This window comes from Ascaphus truei, chromosome 22 (assembly GCF_040206685.1).
Source record: "Ascaphus truei isolate aAscTru1 chromosome 22, aAscTru1.hap1, whole genome shotgun sequence".
In the NCBI taxonomy this organism is placed as follows: domain Eukaryota; kingdom Metazoa; phylum Chordata; class Amphibia; order Anura; family Ascaphidae; genus Ascaphus; species Ascaphus truei.
Window position 1 is genome coordinate 14,502,655 of NC_134504.1, and position 16,432 is coordinate 14,519,086.

At 55.0% G+C, this 16,432-nt stretch overlaps 1 protein-coding gene across 6 annotated transcripts in view; it reads right to left on the reverse strand.

Moving 5' to 3' along the window:
* Positions 1-3,843: 3,843 nt before the first annotated feature.
* CEP131 (centrosomal protein 131) overlaps positions 3,844-16,432 on the reverse strand; it is a 48,959-nt gene continuing 36,370 nt past the window's right edge. For all 6 annotated transcript variants that reach the window (XM_075580055.1, XM_075580053.1, XM_075580054.1 and 3 more), the window contains 5 exons: positions 14,565-14,707; positions 13,413-13,590; positions 12,684-12,880; positions 5,965-6,025; positions 3,844-5,546 (listed from right to left, as the gene is read on the reverse strand). In XM_075580055.1, coding sequence (XP_075436170.1) covers positions 5,475-5,546; positions 5,965-6,025; positions 12,684-12,880; positions 13,413-13,590; positions 14,565-14,707 — 651 coding nt within the window. In that variant the 3' untranslated portion in view covers positions 3,844-5,474. The remainder of the gene's footprint in view (positions 5,547-5,964; positions 6,026-12,683; positions 12,881-13,412; positions 13,591-14,564; positions 14,708-16,432) is intronic.

Here is a 16,432-nt window from a genome sequence, read left to right on the forward strand (position 1 = left end):
ATTATCCTCCGAGTCAAGGTAACATAGCTTTGTTATACAGATTGGGAGCAGACCACCTGCCCATACAGCCCAGCTTTGTGTAGGGACCGGCTTATTGTTGATGTGAGAACACTGACTCCTATCTCAGACACAGAACTTTGAAGTCAACGATAACCTTGAGAGATCTGCACAGTGACGTCACAAACCAGTTTCCTGCTCGCCCGGCTGCTCAGTTTGGGGGGCGGGGGGCGAGGGGGTGACCTAATCTGGGTGGGATGATCCATCTCCCACTTCCTAATAATGGACGTCACTGTGCAGAGAGAGAGAGAGAACCGGCTCCTACGCTGAGCTTCTCTACCACTTTATCCCTGACTTGTTCCGAGAGCTCCTTGGTCTCATGGTGGCCTTGTTGGGTCACCTAGTCGCAGCTTGAAAGTCTTTATATATCTGAGGGAAATGATCTACAAATGAAAGCACTGCGATTACACACAGGCTGTAACATTTTCACTAACTTTGTGCCCTTCTAAACAATTCATTTGCACCAGCGCTGCTTTAGGGCGGCAGTAGCAAAGGGGGTTGAATACTTATGCAACTGAGATGAATCTGTTTGTCTCTGTAAATTGTATTTCTTTATATTCTACTAGCTGAGAGCCCCGGCGTTGCCCGGGATGTTTGTGGTGTGGGTGTGGCATTTGGGTGGGGAGTGGTCCACGCGGCCCATGTGCGGTGGTAGTGCTGCTGTGGCTGTACTGATGGTGATTGTATTGGTGTGCTGATTTGGGAGGGTTTGGTGCTGATGTGGGGGTGCGGATGTGGGTGTGCCGATGGGGGAGGTGCAAAGGTGGCGATGTGTGGGTGCTGATGGTGTTGATGGGGGCTGGGAATGGTGGGGAGCCGAGAATGCCAGTGTGCTGGGGGGGCATGGGATACCGGTGTGCTGATGTGGTGGTGCTGGGGGGTGTGTGTGTATACATGTTTGTGTGTATACATTGTATGTGTGTGTGTGTATACATGTGTGTGTGTGTATGTGTACGTGTGTGTGTATGTGTATACACGTGTGTGTGTATACACGTATGTGTGTGTATACACGTGTGTATACACGTGTGTGTATACACGTGTGTGTGTATACACGTGTGTGTGTATACACGTGTGTGTGTATACACGTGTGTGTGTGTATACACGTGTGTGTGTATACACATTTGTGTATACATGTTTGTGTGTGTGTATACATGTTTGTGTGTATACATTGTATGTGTGTGTGTGTGTATAAGTGTGTGTGTGTGTGTGTGTGTACATTTGTGTGTGTGTACACATGTTTGTGTGTGTATACACATGTGTGTGTGTGTGTGTATACATGTGTATGTGTGTATACATGTGTGTGTGTATACATGTGTGTGTGTATACACATGTGTGTGTGTGTACACATGTGTGTGTGTACACATGTGTGTGTGTACACGTGTGTGTGTGTACACATGTGTGTGTGTGTACACATGTGTGTGTGTACACATGTGTGTGTGTATACACGTGTGTGTGTGTGTATACACGTGTGTGTGTATACATGTGTGTGTATACATGTGTGTGTGTGTGTATACATTATGTGTATGTATACCTGTGTGTATACGTGTGTGAGTGTATACGTGTGTGTGTATGTGTACATGTGTGTGTGTGTGTATGTCTCCATGTGTGTGTGTGTATGTCTCCATGTGTGTGTGTGTATGTCTCCATGTGTGTGTGTGTATGTCTCCATGTGTGTGTGTACGTGTACATGTGTGTGAGTATATGTGTACATGTGTGTGTGTGTGTACGTGTCTACGTGTACATGTGTGTGTGTGTGTGTGTATGTGTACATGTGTGTGTGTGTGTGTGTGTGTGTGTACGTGTCTACGTGTACATGTGTGTGTGTGTCTACGTGTACGTGTGTGTGTGTCTACGTGCGTGTGTGTACGTGTGTACGTGTGTGTCTACGTGTGTGTCTGTGTGTGTGTGTCTACGTGTGTGTGTTTGTGTATACGTGTGTGTGTTTGTGTCTACGTGTGTGTGTTTGTGTATACGTGTGTGTGTGTATACGTGTGTGTGTGTGTCTACGTCTGTGTGTGTGTGTGTGTCTACGTGTGTGTGTGTTTGTGTGTCCCTGTGTGTGTTTGTGTCCCTGTGTGTCCTTTGGCCCGTGACTCCGCCTCAGGGAAGGGGGGGGGGGGGTGGGGGGGAGGTGATGGGAAGGAGGGGGGGGAAGGGGAGGTGGGGGGGAGGTGGTGGGAAGGGGGGGGGGGTGGGGGGGAGGTGGTGGGAAGGGGGGGGAGGTGGTGGGGAGTTGGGAAGGGGGGTGGGGTTGGCTTTGGGGGGTGGAGGTGGTGAGGAGGTGGTGGGAGGTTGTAAGGGGGGAGTGAAGGGAAGGTGAAGGGGGGGTGAAGGTGGGGGTGGAGGGGAGGTGAAGGTGGGGGTGGAGGGGAGGTGAAGGGGGGGGGTGGAGGGGAGGTGAAGGGGTGTGTGGAGGGGAGGGGGTGGAGGGGAGGTGAAGGGGGGGTGGAGGGGAGGTGAAGGGGGGGGTGGAGGGAGGTGGAAGGGAAGTGGAGTGAGGGGAGGTGAGGGGTGGGTGAGGGGAGGTGAAGGGGGGTGAGGGGAGGTGAAGGGGGGTGAGGGGAGGTGAAGGGCGCTCCCTCACCCGTCCGGCAGCTCCCTCACCCGTCCGGCCGCTCCCTCACCCGTCCGGCCGCTCCCACGTGGTCTGAGGCGGGAGGCAGCTTGTTGTGGCCGCTCCCCCGCTGTGTCCCGGGCGCTCGCTCCTCCGCTGACTGTAGCGGCGCCAGGGGGTGGAGGGGAGGTGAAGGGGGGTGAAGGGGAGGTGAAGGCCGCTCACTCACCCGTCCGGAAGGTCCCACGTGGTCTGAGGCGGGAGGCAGCTTGTTGTGGCCGCTCCCCCGCTGTGTCCCGGGCGCTCGCTGCTCCGCTGACTGTAGCGGCGCCGGGGGGGGGGGGGGGTTGAAAGCGCGGGAGACACGGGGAGAGGAGGAGGCTGATTTCGGGGAGGAAGAGGCGGAGGCTCCGGCGGGTATGTGAGGCCCCCCCCCCCCCCCCGGGTTATACATGCTGCTAATGTACACACACCCCCTACTGTGTGTGTGTGTCCCTGTGTGTGTGTGTGTGTGTGTGTCCGTGTGTCCGTGTGTGTGTGTGTGTCCCTGTGTGTGTGTGTCCGTGTGTGTGTCCGTGTGTCCGTGTGTCCGTGTGTGTCCCTGTGTGTGTGTGTGTCCCTGTGTGTCCTTTGGGCCGTCACTCCGCCTCAGGCCAATGAGAGGTGTGCGGGGGCGGCCCAAGGGACCAATGAGATTTCCCCTAGGGACACCGGACATCCAGCAGGCAGGCATGCATGCAGGCAGGCAGGCAAACATACAGTGCTTTCACTAATATAGTATAAGATTTGCATTTTCTAACTTTATCACCGTGGAGTATTTTTTTGTAGATTCTGCATGTTACGTCTCATATAGTGTTCGTGTTGTGTCACTCTGTAGGTAATCCGAAACTTGACGCGAACCCTGGCGAGAGATTTAAGGAGGAGATCAGCGGGTAATTGTTCTGTGCGTAAGGGAAAGGATCATCGCTGCAGAAGGTTGGATAGACTGAATTAACATGCCTTCATGTTACCCGGCCTTTGAAGATAATTAGGCCTCGCAGAGCTGGGCCCAAGTTTTCACATGAAGAAGATGGGCTATAAGGGTTATTTAGCAACAACCAACTCCAGGAATCTTTCATATAAAAGAACGCCCCTTATCCTCAGACAAATGTTTTCTAAATAATTATGAATGGAGATCGATGCAGCAAGAGGTTTGGGCCGCGCCCTGTTTCAGAATGATGGCTTTCGGCGCATACAAAAAAACACTGTGCCTTTAATTCATCTGCTTTGGGCATTAGGCTACAAATATGTGTAGGGGCAACAGACTTTTTGGAGATTTGAAAGGGACATGGCTGTGACAGGAAAGCTTCTTAAAAAAAATAGCATGGCCTGGGTATAATTCAATATCTGCTGCCAAAGATGGTAACAATATGAATAGAAATCACCGAGTTGGAAAAGGTGTGTGTTTGCCGTGGCATGTAGTGGTGCGAGCGTGGCTGTTTTTCAGAACTCTGCCACCAACATTCGGCCGATCGTGCAAAGTGTGTGTACACAAACATCACATAATAATGTTTGTGTACACACACAGGCTTTACTATATAATGGAGGGATGATAAGCGTGTTGTGTTGTATTTCACTGGATTTGGGAATGTCAGACTACAAAGAGGTGTGGAGAAGAGCCGGGCACACTGTAGTCAAGTAGTACAGCCGAGTATACCATTCCCTATGTAATAAACAGATGCCACGGCACCTGACCTCTCTGTACCTGGCACCGTACTGCGATCCAGGTGCGTCTCCGTTGTATTTTATATTGAATTACATTTATCTTGGGTGCAAAATACAGCACCTCTCATACCCCAAATGCTTTGTGGAAAGGTACCCCGACCCTGGCTGCAGGCCGCGACCTTGTGGGACTGTTTCCAGGTCCCCGCTGGCAGGATGTGTTGGACATTGGTGGGCAAATACGGGTATTATTTCTATTTGTAGTCAGAAGACTTTGATACGTAATCTACTACCATTTTGTTTCATTAACGGTTGCTGAAGGGGTTAAAAATGATAATAGTCAAACTCGCAGCTTGCGCGTGTGGACTTTGCCAGTTCTGGTCACTTGGAGCCAGTCACATTCCCGGCAATAATATGGACCGGCTGAGACGCAAATCGCACACGTCAGACGCGCGTTACAATTAGAAAAAGGTCTGGTTTTACTGTTAAAAACTGGAACGGCGCAAAGAGAAAATGTGCAGCAAGGGACACGTTCTGGGCCAAAGCACACGCTAAAATCTATCAGTGGTGTGTTGGAGGGAGCACGGAGCGTCTGAGCGGGGAGGGGGGGTGTACACGGAGCGTCCGACTGGGGGGGGGGCACAGAGAGTTCGAATGGGGGGAGAGAAAAGCACAGAGTCCGGGCGGGAAGGGGGGAGGGGAGTACGGAGTGTCTGACCGGGGAGAGGGGAGCACGGAGGGTCTGACCGGGGAGGGGGAGAGCACGGAGCGGCTGACCGGGGAGGGGCACGGAGAGTCCGAATGGGGGAGGGGGGGGGGGGGAAATCACGAGAGTCCGAGGGGGGGTGGGATTCCGGAGTTTCTGAGCGTGAAGGGGGGAAGCAGGGAGAGTCCGGGCGGGAAGGGGGGAGGGGAGTACGGAGTGTCTGACCGGGGAGGGGGAGAGCACGGAGCGTCTGACCGGGGAGGGGGAGAGCACGGAGCGTCTGACCGGGGAGGGGCACGGAGAGTCCGAATGGGGGGGGGGGGGGGAAATCACGAGAGTCCGAGGGGGGGTGGGATTCCGGAGTGTCTGAGCGTGAAGGGGGGAAGCAGGGAGAGCCTGGGCGGGGAGTGGGGAGGACAGGTACATTGGGGAGGACAGGTACACCGGGGCAGGTGGTTACTTCCCCAGCAGCTGTTTGCGCTGCTGCTCTAGCAGCGCCTCCAGGTGATCCGCTCTCTTCACAGCCGCCTGCAGAAAAACACAAAGCTTTGTGAAACTAGACTGCAAGCTCTTTGGGGCAGGCACATCCTGCTCCCCGTGTTTACTGTTACATCTAGTGTTAGCGCACAGCTATCTACATCCCCACATATTTTATGGCGTATGTTTTTACAGTCGTGTTTATAGCATACTGCATGTTTGTGCTGTTTGCCGTGCGTACGCGCATGCGCACACATCGTATGTTAACCCCTTCCCTGACAGCTACGCATTGCAGAGCAAAAGGAATTTGTGCCACGTGCTGGAAAAGTGCTAGGAATTGTGCATATATTGTTCAAACACTTTGCAATTTCCCTGGTGTTCTGGGGTGCAGAGGGGTGTATTTGGGGTACTGGAACGTGTTGCTATACATTGGGAGGGGGTATAATGGGGTTAGTGGGGGGGTCCTGACCTCACACTGCTTCCGCAGGCTGTTCACAGCCTCTTCTTTCCGCACTATTGCCGTCTTCACCCTGCGCACAGAGAAGCAAAACTCAGCGGACGTCTCAACACCCAATTACCAGGAAGGCAATTGTAAAAACACGGTGCAAATGACAGAATATTGTAACCATCCACAGCCAGGGGAATGCACGTGCTTAACCCAGGGGTAGGCAACTCCAGTCCTCCAGGGCCACCAACAGCTCAGGAATCCCTGCTTCAGCACAGATGACTCAAAGGCAGCCACTTCAGCACAGCTGGCTCAATCACTGATTGACCTCCCTGAGCTGAAGCAGGGATATCCTGAAAACCTGACCTGGTGGTGGCCCTTGAGGACTGAAGTTGATCACCCCTGGTTTAATCCCTTCAGATCCACGCGTTGCAGGCCTGGGACACTGAAGGGGTTAAGGACCATAACTAAAAGTTCTGCGCTTGTAAAATGCTGAAAGGCGAGAGGTTTCCAGCCACCGGGGAAAACCGCGCTTACATTCCGGCTCAAGCTGAAGCAGGGATGTGTCCCGCAGGCGAACATTCAGCACGCAGGCCAAGCACCGCCACGAGACGCTCAGCAAGACACCCGGACGGAACTAAGAGGGGCAAAGCGCCGCGTTTCCACACCGACACTCACTGGTCAGCTAAGATAATACAAGTATATATAGTGCAAGATGGGGGAATATACAAAGGTTCGTCTTTACGTGTGTGTAAAATGACATTGCAGTAAGCGTGAACGCGCCCCGCGCAGAACCAGCTGGAGAGCCCCGAGCTAGAAGCCACGCGCCTCGTTCTGCTGTCAGCCGGGAAAGTTCATTTAGAAGACGAGCGAGGTTTGTGTGTGTCACGGTGTCGGTGTCCACACGTTCACACCTGTTCTGCACTTTACAAGCATGGACAGATTTAAGCAGCAGTCCATCTGCCGGGTTTATTTATTTATTTTTCACATTTTATTTTCCCTTTAATATGCGCATCAATACAAAATGATGAGTAATTGGCCACGCTGCTGATCGATCCGTTCTCCTGTGATCGATCGGCGTCGGCTCGGGGGTTCACTAAATGGCTGTCAGTGCAGCAGAAGAGGACCAAAGATGTAAAGTTCTCTGGGGAAGATCATGCAACCAGGAAGTCACTAGATACAATTGGTGCACTGCTAGAGAGAGGGCGGGGCTCAGAAAGGGGTGTGCCGGAGCCTGTTTCAGAAGAGGAAGGGGATGTGACTTTGCAAATGGTTGCTATAGAAACAAAAAATGCTTGTTACCTTACAATACATTACAAATGTTATCCAGAGTTGTTTTTAAAAACACACATGTATGATATTGCTTGGTCTGCAGCTTTAAGCACATTTTATAAATGACTTTGCTACGTTTCCCGCTGAGCGCAGAACGCTAACCTCTCCAAATATATTCTGTGGTCAGGACTTCCTTGTGGCCGTTCTGCATTGCTACAGCTTCAGTCATTGGCCGAGCATCTATCGTCCTCGAGAGGTGGGAACGAGCGTCCAGTAAACGAGGAGAAGACAAGAGCGGCACAGAGCAATCATTGCCAGGAGTTTACAGGAACATTGTTACGTGCCACACAGGGGAGATAATCCCTTCACAGGACACGGCCCCCGGGGCTGACAGGCGTAGCCGTGTAAGACGATTGCCACAGGACAGTAACTGGTATTACTCTGCCGTGCTGTCTGTCAGTCGCAGAGTCAATATTTAATCCTTTCCACACCTCCCATCGTTGGAAACAATGCGTCAAGTTTGGAAACTCAGATTTGTGTTTATTTAAACACCAGTGCTGGGTGTGTTCTGGTATTCCCTATCTGGGTGCTTAAAAGCAACAAAACATGTGACATTGTAAATATTTATCTTAATATATAAAATCAAAAGGTTAGTGCTATCTGCGGTGAATCCGATTGGTCCTCAGCCTCTGGCTGATCAGATTGTTGGGTCTGACGTCACCCAACTGCCACTGTCTTCCCCCTCGGCCTGCCTCTCCCCCTCCCCCTCTCTCTCTCCTCGGCGCTCCACTCACCTCCCTCCTCTCTCCTCCCTCTTCAGCGCTCACTCACCTCCCTCCCCGGCGCTCCACTCACCTCCCTCCCCGGCGCTCCACTCACCTCCCTCCCCGGCGCTCCACTCACCTCCCTCCCCGGCCTAAGATGGCGGCGCCCGGAAGTAGAGGTGTGTGTGGGTGTGTCGGTCTCCCACTTCCCCCCACCCCCAGAGCACGCTCTCTACGGCTCAACACTCAACATCCCCGAGGAGCAGGAGGAGGGCGGCAGGGAGTTGCGGCAACGTAATACCTCCTTTGTGCCACCGGGAGTCGTCGGAGGCCACGAGGGGGGAACTAGTGGCAGCCCGAGGAGGAGCGCGGCATGCTGCCAGGTGAGGAAATGCAGGGGGAGGAATCCATGCCTTTGACGCCCCCCCCCCCTGCCTTTGACGCTGCCCCCCTGCCTTTGACGCCCCCCCCTGCCTTTGACGTACCCCCCCCTGCCTTTGACGCCCCCCCCCTGCCTTTGACGTACCCCCCCCTGCCTTTGACGCCCCCCCCTGCCTTTGATGTACCCCCCCCCTGCCTTTGACGCCCCCTGCCTTTGACGCCCCCCTGCCTTTGACGCCCCCCCCTGCCTTTGATGTACCCCCCCTGCCTTTGACGCCCCCCCTGCCTTTGACGCCCCCCCTGCCTTTGACGCCCCCCCTGCCTTTGACGTACCCCCCCTGCCTTTGACGCCCCACCCCTGCCTTTCACGCCCCACCCCAGCCTTTCACGCCCCCCGTCCCCTCCCTGCCCCCCGTCCCCTCCCTGCCTCCGAGCAACGCCGGGTATATCAGCTAGTTTACAATAAAATCAGTTCTGCAGTGCTAGATAATACTTACTGCATTTTTTTTATTATTCAACTCTTCATGCCATTTTTAATGGGTTTTAAAACATCCTTTGATTCCTATAGCAGGTTTAGCCCACCTCCCCAGCAGCGCACGATCTGTGCAACACTTTGCTGTTTGGGATCATTTGTTGCCAATGTTCCCAGCAGTTTGCGCTGCAAACTGTAACAATAGAAGCTGGGGGTCTCTGGAGCTGAAATCAACGCGGTTCAGCTTCGGTGACCCCCAGCTTCAATCCTATTACAAAACAACAATGCCGCTTGGCCGGCTCCTTTAATACAATATAAATGTATTTAATCCAAGCTGGTCTGCGCCTGAGACGCGACGCGCTGTTTACAGGGATCACTTTCCTGACGTGGAGATGTCGGGCCATATTTACCAGGCTGTGCTAACTCATAAGGCCCCTCCTAGCACCAACACGGTGTGTTCATGGCTCAGCGTGCGGAGTAAACACAGACCCTAGTGTAAGTGTGGTTAGAGTGGGGTGACCATTTTTTCCCCAGTGTAAAACCGGGACAACTGACGCGCATGCGCTGGATTGGCTCGGCCATGCATACGCAATTGGCTCTGGCAGAAAGTGCATTCGCGATCGGTGCGTGCCGTTCGTCCATGCGCAGTCTACTCTGGCCATTCGCGCATGCGCCGAATCAGCTCTAGCCGCGCATGCGCCAACGGCCCAAATTTTTTTTGGGACATATTGGCATTTAAAGAAAATAAAAAAATCGTTGGGACACAATGCCAAAAAACCGGGACACCGGAACACAATGCCAAAAAAACGGGACACCGCAATACAATGCCAAAAAAACGGGACACCGGAACACAAAGCCAAAAAAACGGGACACCGGAACACAATGCCAAAAAAACGGGACACCGGAACACAATGCCAAAAAAACGGGACACCGGAACACAATGCCAAAAAAACGGGACAAAATGCCAAAAAAAAAAAAAAGGAACACCGGAACACAATGCCAAAAACCGAAACACTGGGACAATGCCAAAAAAACGGGACAATCCCGAAAACCCTGGGACGTCTGGTCACCCTAGTTCCGAGGTGCCTGGTACATACTCAGTAGAGGTGTTTATTTAGTCCTGGATAAAACCGTTCTTAAATTGCTCCATTCACCCACAGGTACGGGGCATTCACCCACAGGTACGGGGCATTCACCCACAGGTACGGGGCATTCACCCACAGGTACGGGGCATTCACCCACAGGTACGGGGCATTCTCCCACAGGTACGGGGCATTCTCCCACAGGTACGGGGCATTAACCCACAGGTACGGGGCATTAACCCACAGGTACGGGGCATTCACCCACAGGTACGGGGCATTCACCCACAGGTACGGGGCATTCTCCCACAGGTACGGGGCATTCTCCCACAGGTACGGGGCATTCACCCACAGGTACGGGGCATTCTCCCACAGGTACGGGGCATTCTCCCACAGGTACGGGGCATTCTCCCACAGGTACGGGGCATTCTCCCACAGGTACGGGGCATTCACCCACAGGTACGGGGCATTCTCCCACAGGTACGGGGCATTCGGGCATTCACCCACAGGTACGGGGCATTCTCCCACAGGTACGGGGCATTCTCCCACAGGTACGGGGCATTCTCCCACAGGTACGGGGCATTCGGGCATTCACCCACAGGTACGGGGCATTCACCCACAGGTACGGGGCATTCACCCACAGGTACGGGGCATTCTCCCACAGGTACGGGGCATTCTCCCACAGGTACGGGGCATTCTCCCACAGGTACGGGGCATTCACCCACAGGTACGGGGCATTCTCCCACAGGTACGGGGCATTCTCCCACAGGTACGGGGCATTCTCCCACAGGTACGGGGCATTCTCCCACAGGTACGGGGCATTCACCCACAGGTACGGGGCATTCACCCACAGGTACGGGGCATTCACCCACAGGTACGGGGCATTCACCCACAGGTACGGGGCATTCACCCACAGGTACGGGGCATTCACCCACAGGTACGGGGCATTCACCCACAGGTACGGGGCATTCTCCCACAGGTACGGGGCATTCTCCCACAGGTACGGGGCATTCACCCACAGGTACGGGGCATTCACCCACAGGTACGGGGCAATCACCCACAGGTACGGGGCATTCACCCACAGGTACGGGGCATTCACCCACAGGTACGGGGCATTCTCCCACAGGTACGGGGCATTTACCCACAGGTACGGGGCATTCACCCACAGGTACGGGGCATTCTCCCACAGGTACGGGGCATTCGGGCATTCACCCACAGGTACGGGGCATTCACCCACAGGTACGGGGCATTCACCCACAGGTACGGGGCATTCTCCCACAGGTACGGGGCATTCGGGCATTCACCCACAGGTACGGGGCATTCACCCACAGGTACGGGGCATTCTCCCACAGGTACGGGGCATTTACCCACAGGTACGGGGCATTCACCCACAGGTACGGGGCATTCTCCCACAGGTACGGGGCATTCGGGCATTCACCCACAGGTACGGGGCATTCTCCCACAGGTACGGGGCATTTACCCACAGGTACGGGGCATTCACCCACAGGTACGGGGCATTCTCCCACAGGTACGGGGCATTCGGGCATTCACCCACAGGTACGGGGCATTCACCCACAGGTACGGGGCATTCACCCACAGGTACGGGGCATTCACCCACAGGTACGGGGCATTCTCCCACAGGTACGGGGCATTCTCCCACAGGTACGGGGCATTCTCCCACAGGTACGGGGCATTCCCCCAGAGGTACGGGGCATTCTCCCACAGGTACGGGGCATTCTCCCACAGGTACGGGGCATTCGGGCATTCACCCACAGGTACGGGGCATTCACCCACAGGTACGGGGCATTCACCCACAGGTACGGGGCATTCTCCCACAGGTACGGGGCATTCTCCCACAGGTACGGGGCATTCTCCCACAGGTACGGGGCATTCTCCCACAGGTACGGGGCATTCTCCCACAGGTACGGGGCATTCACCCACAGGTACGGGGCATTCACCCACAGGTACGGGGCATTCTCCCACAGGTACGGGGCATTCTCCCACAGGTACGGGGCATTCTCCCACAGGTACGGGGCATTCTCCCACAGGTACGGGGCATTCACCCACAGGTACGGGGCATTCACCCACAGGTACGGGGCATTCACCCACAGGTACGGGGCATTCTCCCACAGGTACGGGGCATTCACCCACAGGTACGGGGCATTCTCCCACAGGTACGGGGCATTCTCCCACAGGTACGGGGCATTCACCCACAGGTACGGGGCATTCACCCACAGGTACGGGGCATTCTCCATCTCCGCATTCTTCCCGAGACCCCGATTTATATTAGCGGGATGAGAAGGGGATATATAACGGGCGCCTCTCAGCGCGGCCTGCAACGCGGTATTATTATTAAGTGTGATCATGGCTACCGGGTTCTCGCGCAGTAAAAGCGTCTCAACCACGGGACACGGAAAAAAGCAGCTCTGTGTACTCAGCACTCACTGTGACAACAGGTTATATATTACACAATAGCCACAATAACCCTGTCACTGCCACAAGGGCCAGCAACACATTACAGAGCAATCAGGAGTGGCCAACTCCAGTCCTCAAGGGCCACAAAACAGGTCAGGTTTTAAGGACATGTCTGCTTTAGCACAGGTCGCTTAATCAGAACAACTGAGCCAACCTGTGCTGAAGCAGGGATATCCTTAAAACCTGACCTGTGGGTGGCCCTTGAGGACCGGGGTGGGTTACTACTGATGTAGAGTACGTTGCAAGCCCCTCCGGCTGTGAAAGGGTTACAGCTCCCAGCCCTGCCGAGAAAGCGCTCACCTCTTGTGCACCTCTTCCAGCTCCTCCTCCTTCTCACGGTTAACGCGCTCCAGCTCCAGCCGATGCCGCGCTCGCCCCTCGGACGCCTCCGTCTTCAGGCGCCTGTTCTCCTCCTCGGTCACGACGAGCCGGTCGGCGAACTCCTGGCGGACCACCTCGGACAGGCTCTTCCGCTCCTCGCTCAGCCGGTCTGTGACCTGCGATATGAAGAACACGTCTCAGGCCGCGGTTATAGCGGCGACGCCGCCCGCCTCCGGAACAAATGTATGTACCCTCACGATTCGCCGCGCCACGGCCGGGTCATGCGCGCGGTTCAGCCAATGAGGGCGAACCGCTCAGGTGACATCACGGGCACGCCTGGAACATCAGTACAGGCCTTAGGGATACGTGTAGGATGCTCGTGCCTATCCCAAGCATGATGCTACACACGCACAGTGTGCAACAACACACATTGTATCCACTCGTGTGCAACAACACACATTGTATCCACTCGTGTGCAACAACACACATTGTATCCCCTGCATTAAGGGTAAAATAAAGGCCTGCGTATTCAGAGCCGCATTTTCAGGGTGATATTTTGGATATGAACTACTGAGTCAGATAAAATAGGCATGTCCACAAAGACTCCCCTTCCCACCTACATCTCCCTGCTGCCCCTGCACACCCTTTCCTCCCGGTACTGCCCTCACCCACTTTGCCCCGCTCACACCGTGATGACCCCCCCCTCACCTTACGGATGTCCTCCACCTCCTGCTCCCTCTGCCTCAGGAGAGCCTGCAGTCGGATGTGCGCCCCCTCCAGCTCCGCCAGTCGCTCCTTCAGCTGGTTGCAGCGTTCCTGCAGTTTCCTCTCGGACCGGTCCATCTCCTGCTGCTCCGACTCGTACTTCTCTCGCACCCGTTTTATTCTGCAATGCCAGGGGGCAGAGGCCTCAATCAGGAGGGAAGTTATATAAAGCAGTGGTACTGTGACATTCTACACCCGTTCCACATCAGTGTAATGCTCTTACAGCCTAAATATACAAAGGATAGAATATTTAAGTTCTACTTTGTACAATAATAATAACAGCATGTTCTTGTACAGCGCTGCTAGTGTTACATAGCGCTTTACAGAGACATTTTGCAGGCACAGGTCCCTGCCCCGCGGAGCTTACAATCTATTTTTTTGGTGCCTGAGGCACAGGGAGATAAAGTGACATCAAGGAGCCGACGCTGGGAATTGAACCAGGTTCCCCTGCTTCACACTCAGTGCCAGTCGGTGTCTTTACTCACTGAGCCGCTCCTCCTGCTTCACACTCAGTGCCAGTCAGAGTCTTTACTCACTGAGCTGCTCCTCCTGCTGCACACTCAGTGCCAGTCAGAGTCTTTACTCACTGAGCCGCTCCTTCTCCAATAAGTGCTTGTATTCTGCACCTCGCTCCGTCGCCCGTGTCCATCTCAATTTTCGGGTCTGGAAGAAAAACTTGCAGCGCAGTGCGGCGGCCCCCCCCTCGCAGCGGGTCCGGCCCCATTGAGGGACGGCTCTTGTCCCTGCAGCACCCGCCATAGCGAGCGCTGCAGCAGCCAGTGTGGACCAAGCCTTAGGGCAAATGACTGGGAGGAAATGCTCATTCTGCCCAGGAAATATTTAAAAAAAAAAAAAACACTATTTATGCTTCAAAATCAGAGAGGGAATTCCTAAAATAAATCATTTTTCCTTTAAGTAGGCGCCTGGTGTAGTCGTCTTCGTCGCATTGCAACGACCACTAGTTAAGACCCTTTCACTGTCCCAGCAACACATTGCAGGACTGTCTGGCTGTGCAGGGGTTAATAACAATGAAGCTCCCCTCCTCCCTGACGTGTGGCGCCCCCTGCGCTGCCCGCACACTCCCTGCTCGCTCACCTGCTCTCGGCCGCTCGCTCACACTCTTCCTTGGCCCCCGACATGTCGGACTCCAGGCGCTGGATCACCAGCTCGATCTCCTTGTCCCTCCCCTTCCGAACGTCTTCTTTCAGCTCCCGCTCTCGGGACAGCAGCCAGGCCTCCTGCGTGGGGGGGGGGGGGGCGAGAGGGGGAGGGTCTGGGGGGGTCACCGTGTGAGGCTATGGGGTGGGGAGAGCGGAGTTGGAGCCAGTGAATGAGAATTTCCTAAGCCAAAGATGCAGGGGTCCTGGAGACACTTTTCTTTGAAGCAGGGGGTCCCCCGAGCTGAACCGCGCTGATTTCAGCTCCGGATACTTACCTCGGAAAAGGGTACGCTCTGGCTGGGCTAGTATGGGCTAACATAATGGCGGCTTAAATGTCCCGCGGGCTGAGAGGTAGCCGTGACGCCATCCCTTGCGGCTTCCTTCTGGCCCACGTGACCAGGATCTTTAAGCCGCTCAGAGATACCGGCGCTGGCCACGGAGGTAAGTATCTCAGGAAACGGGGTCCCTGGAGCTGAAACTATTGGGGTTCAGCTCCGGAGACGCCCTGCTTCAATGCTATTTTTTTTACACCCATAAAGGGTCCCCAGGATGCGCTGTAATGCAACTGAACCCTAAATAGACATGGGAACTTTGTGCTCCCCTCTCTTCCTGCCTCAGGGAATATAAGGGCGCGCGATATTTTCCTACATGGGATACAATTAGGGGGAAGGTTGTGTCTCATAATGAAATATTATACCTTTGTAATGGGGTATCTTTATACACAGACACCCTGCTCTCTACCCCTCACCGCTACACTCTAATCCCTGCTCTCTACCCCTCACTCTAATCCCTGCTCTCTATCCCTCACCGCTACACTCTAATCCCTGCTCTCTCCCCCTCACCGCTTCACTCTAATCCCTGCTCTCTCCCCCTCACCGCTACACTGTAATCCCTGCTCTCCCCCTCACCGCTTCACTCTAATCCCTGCTCTCTCCCCCTCACCGCTATACTCTAATCCCTGCTCACTACCCCGCACCGCTATACTCTAATCCCTGCTCACTACCCCGCACCGCTATACTCTAATCCCTGCTCTCTACCCCGCACCGCTACACTCTAATCCCTGCTCTCAACCAGGGACAGAGGGACAGACAGGGACAGAGGGACAGACAGGGACAGAGGGACAGACAGGGACAGAGGGACAGACAGGGACAGAGGGACAGACAGAGACAGAAAGGACAGACGGGGACAGACGGGGACAGAGACAGAAAGGACAGACGGGGACAGAGACAGAGAGGGACAGACGGGGACAGAGAGGGACAGACGGGGACAGAGAGGGACAGACGGAGACAGAGAGGGACAGACGGGGACAGAGAGGGACAGACGGGGACAGAGAGGGACAGACGGGGACAGATGGGGACAGAGACAGAGAGGGACAGACGGGGACAGAGAGGGACAGACGGGGACAGAGAGGGACAGACGGAGACAGAGAGGGACAGACGGGGACAGAGAGGGACAGACGGGGACAGAGACAGAGACGGACAGAGGGACAGACAGAGACAGAGGGACAGACAGAGACAGAAAGGACAGACGGGGACAGAGACAGAAAGGACAGACGGGGACAGAGACAGAGAGGGACAGACGGGGACAGAGAGGGACAGACGGGGACAGACGGTGACAGAGACAGAGAGGGACAGACGGGGACAGAGAGGGACAGAGAGGGACAGACGGAGACAGAGAGGGACAGACGGGGACAGAGAGGGACAGACGGGGACAGAGACAGAGAGGGACAGACGGGGACAGAGAGGGACAGACGGGGACAGAGAGGGACAGACGGGGACAGAGAGGGACAGACGGGGACAGAGA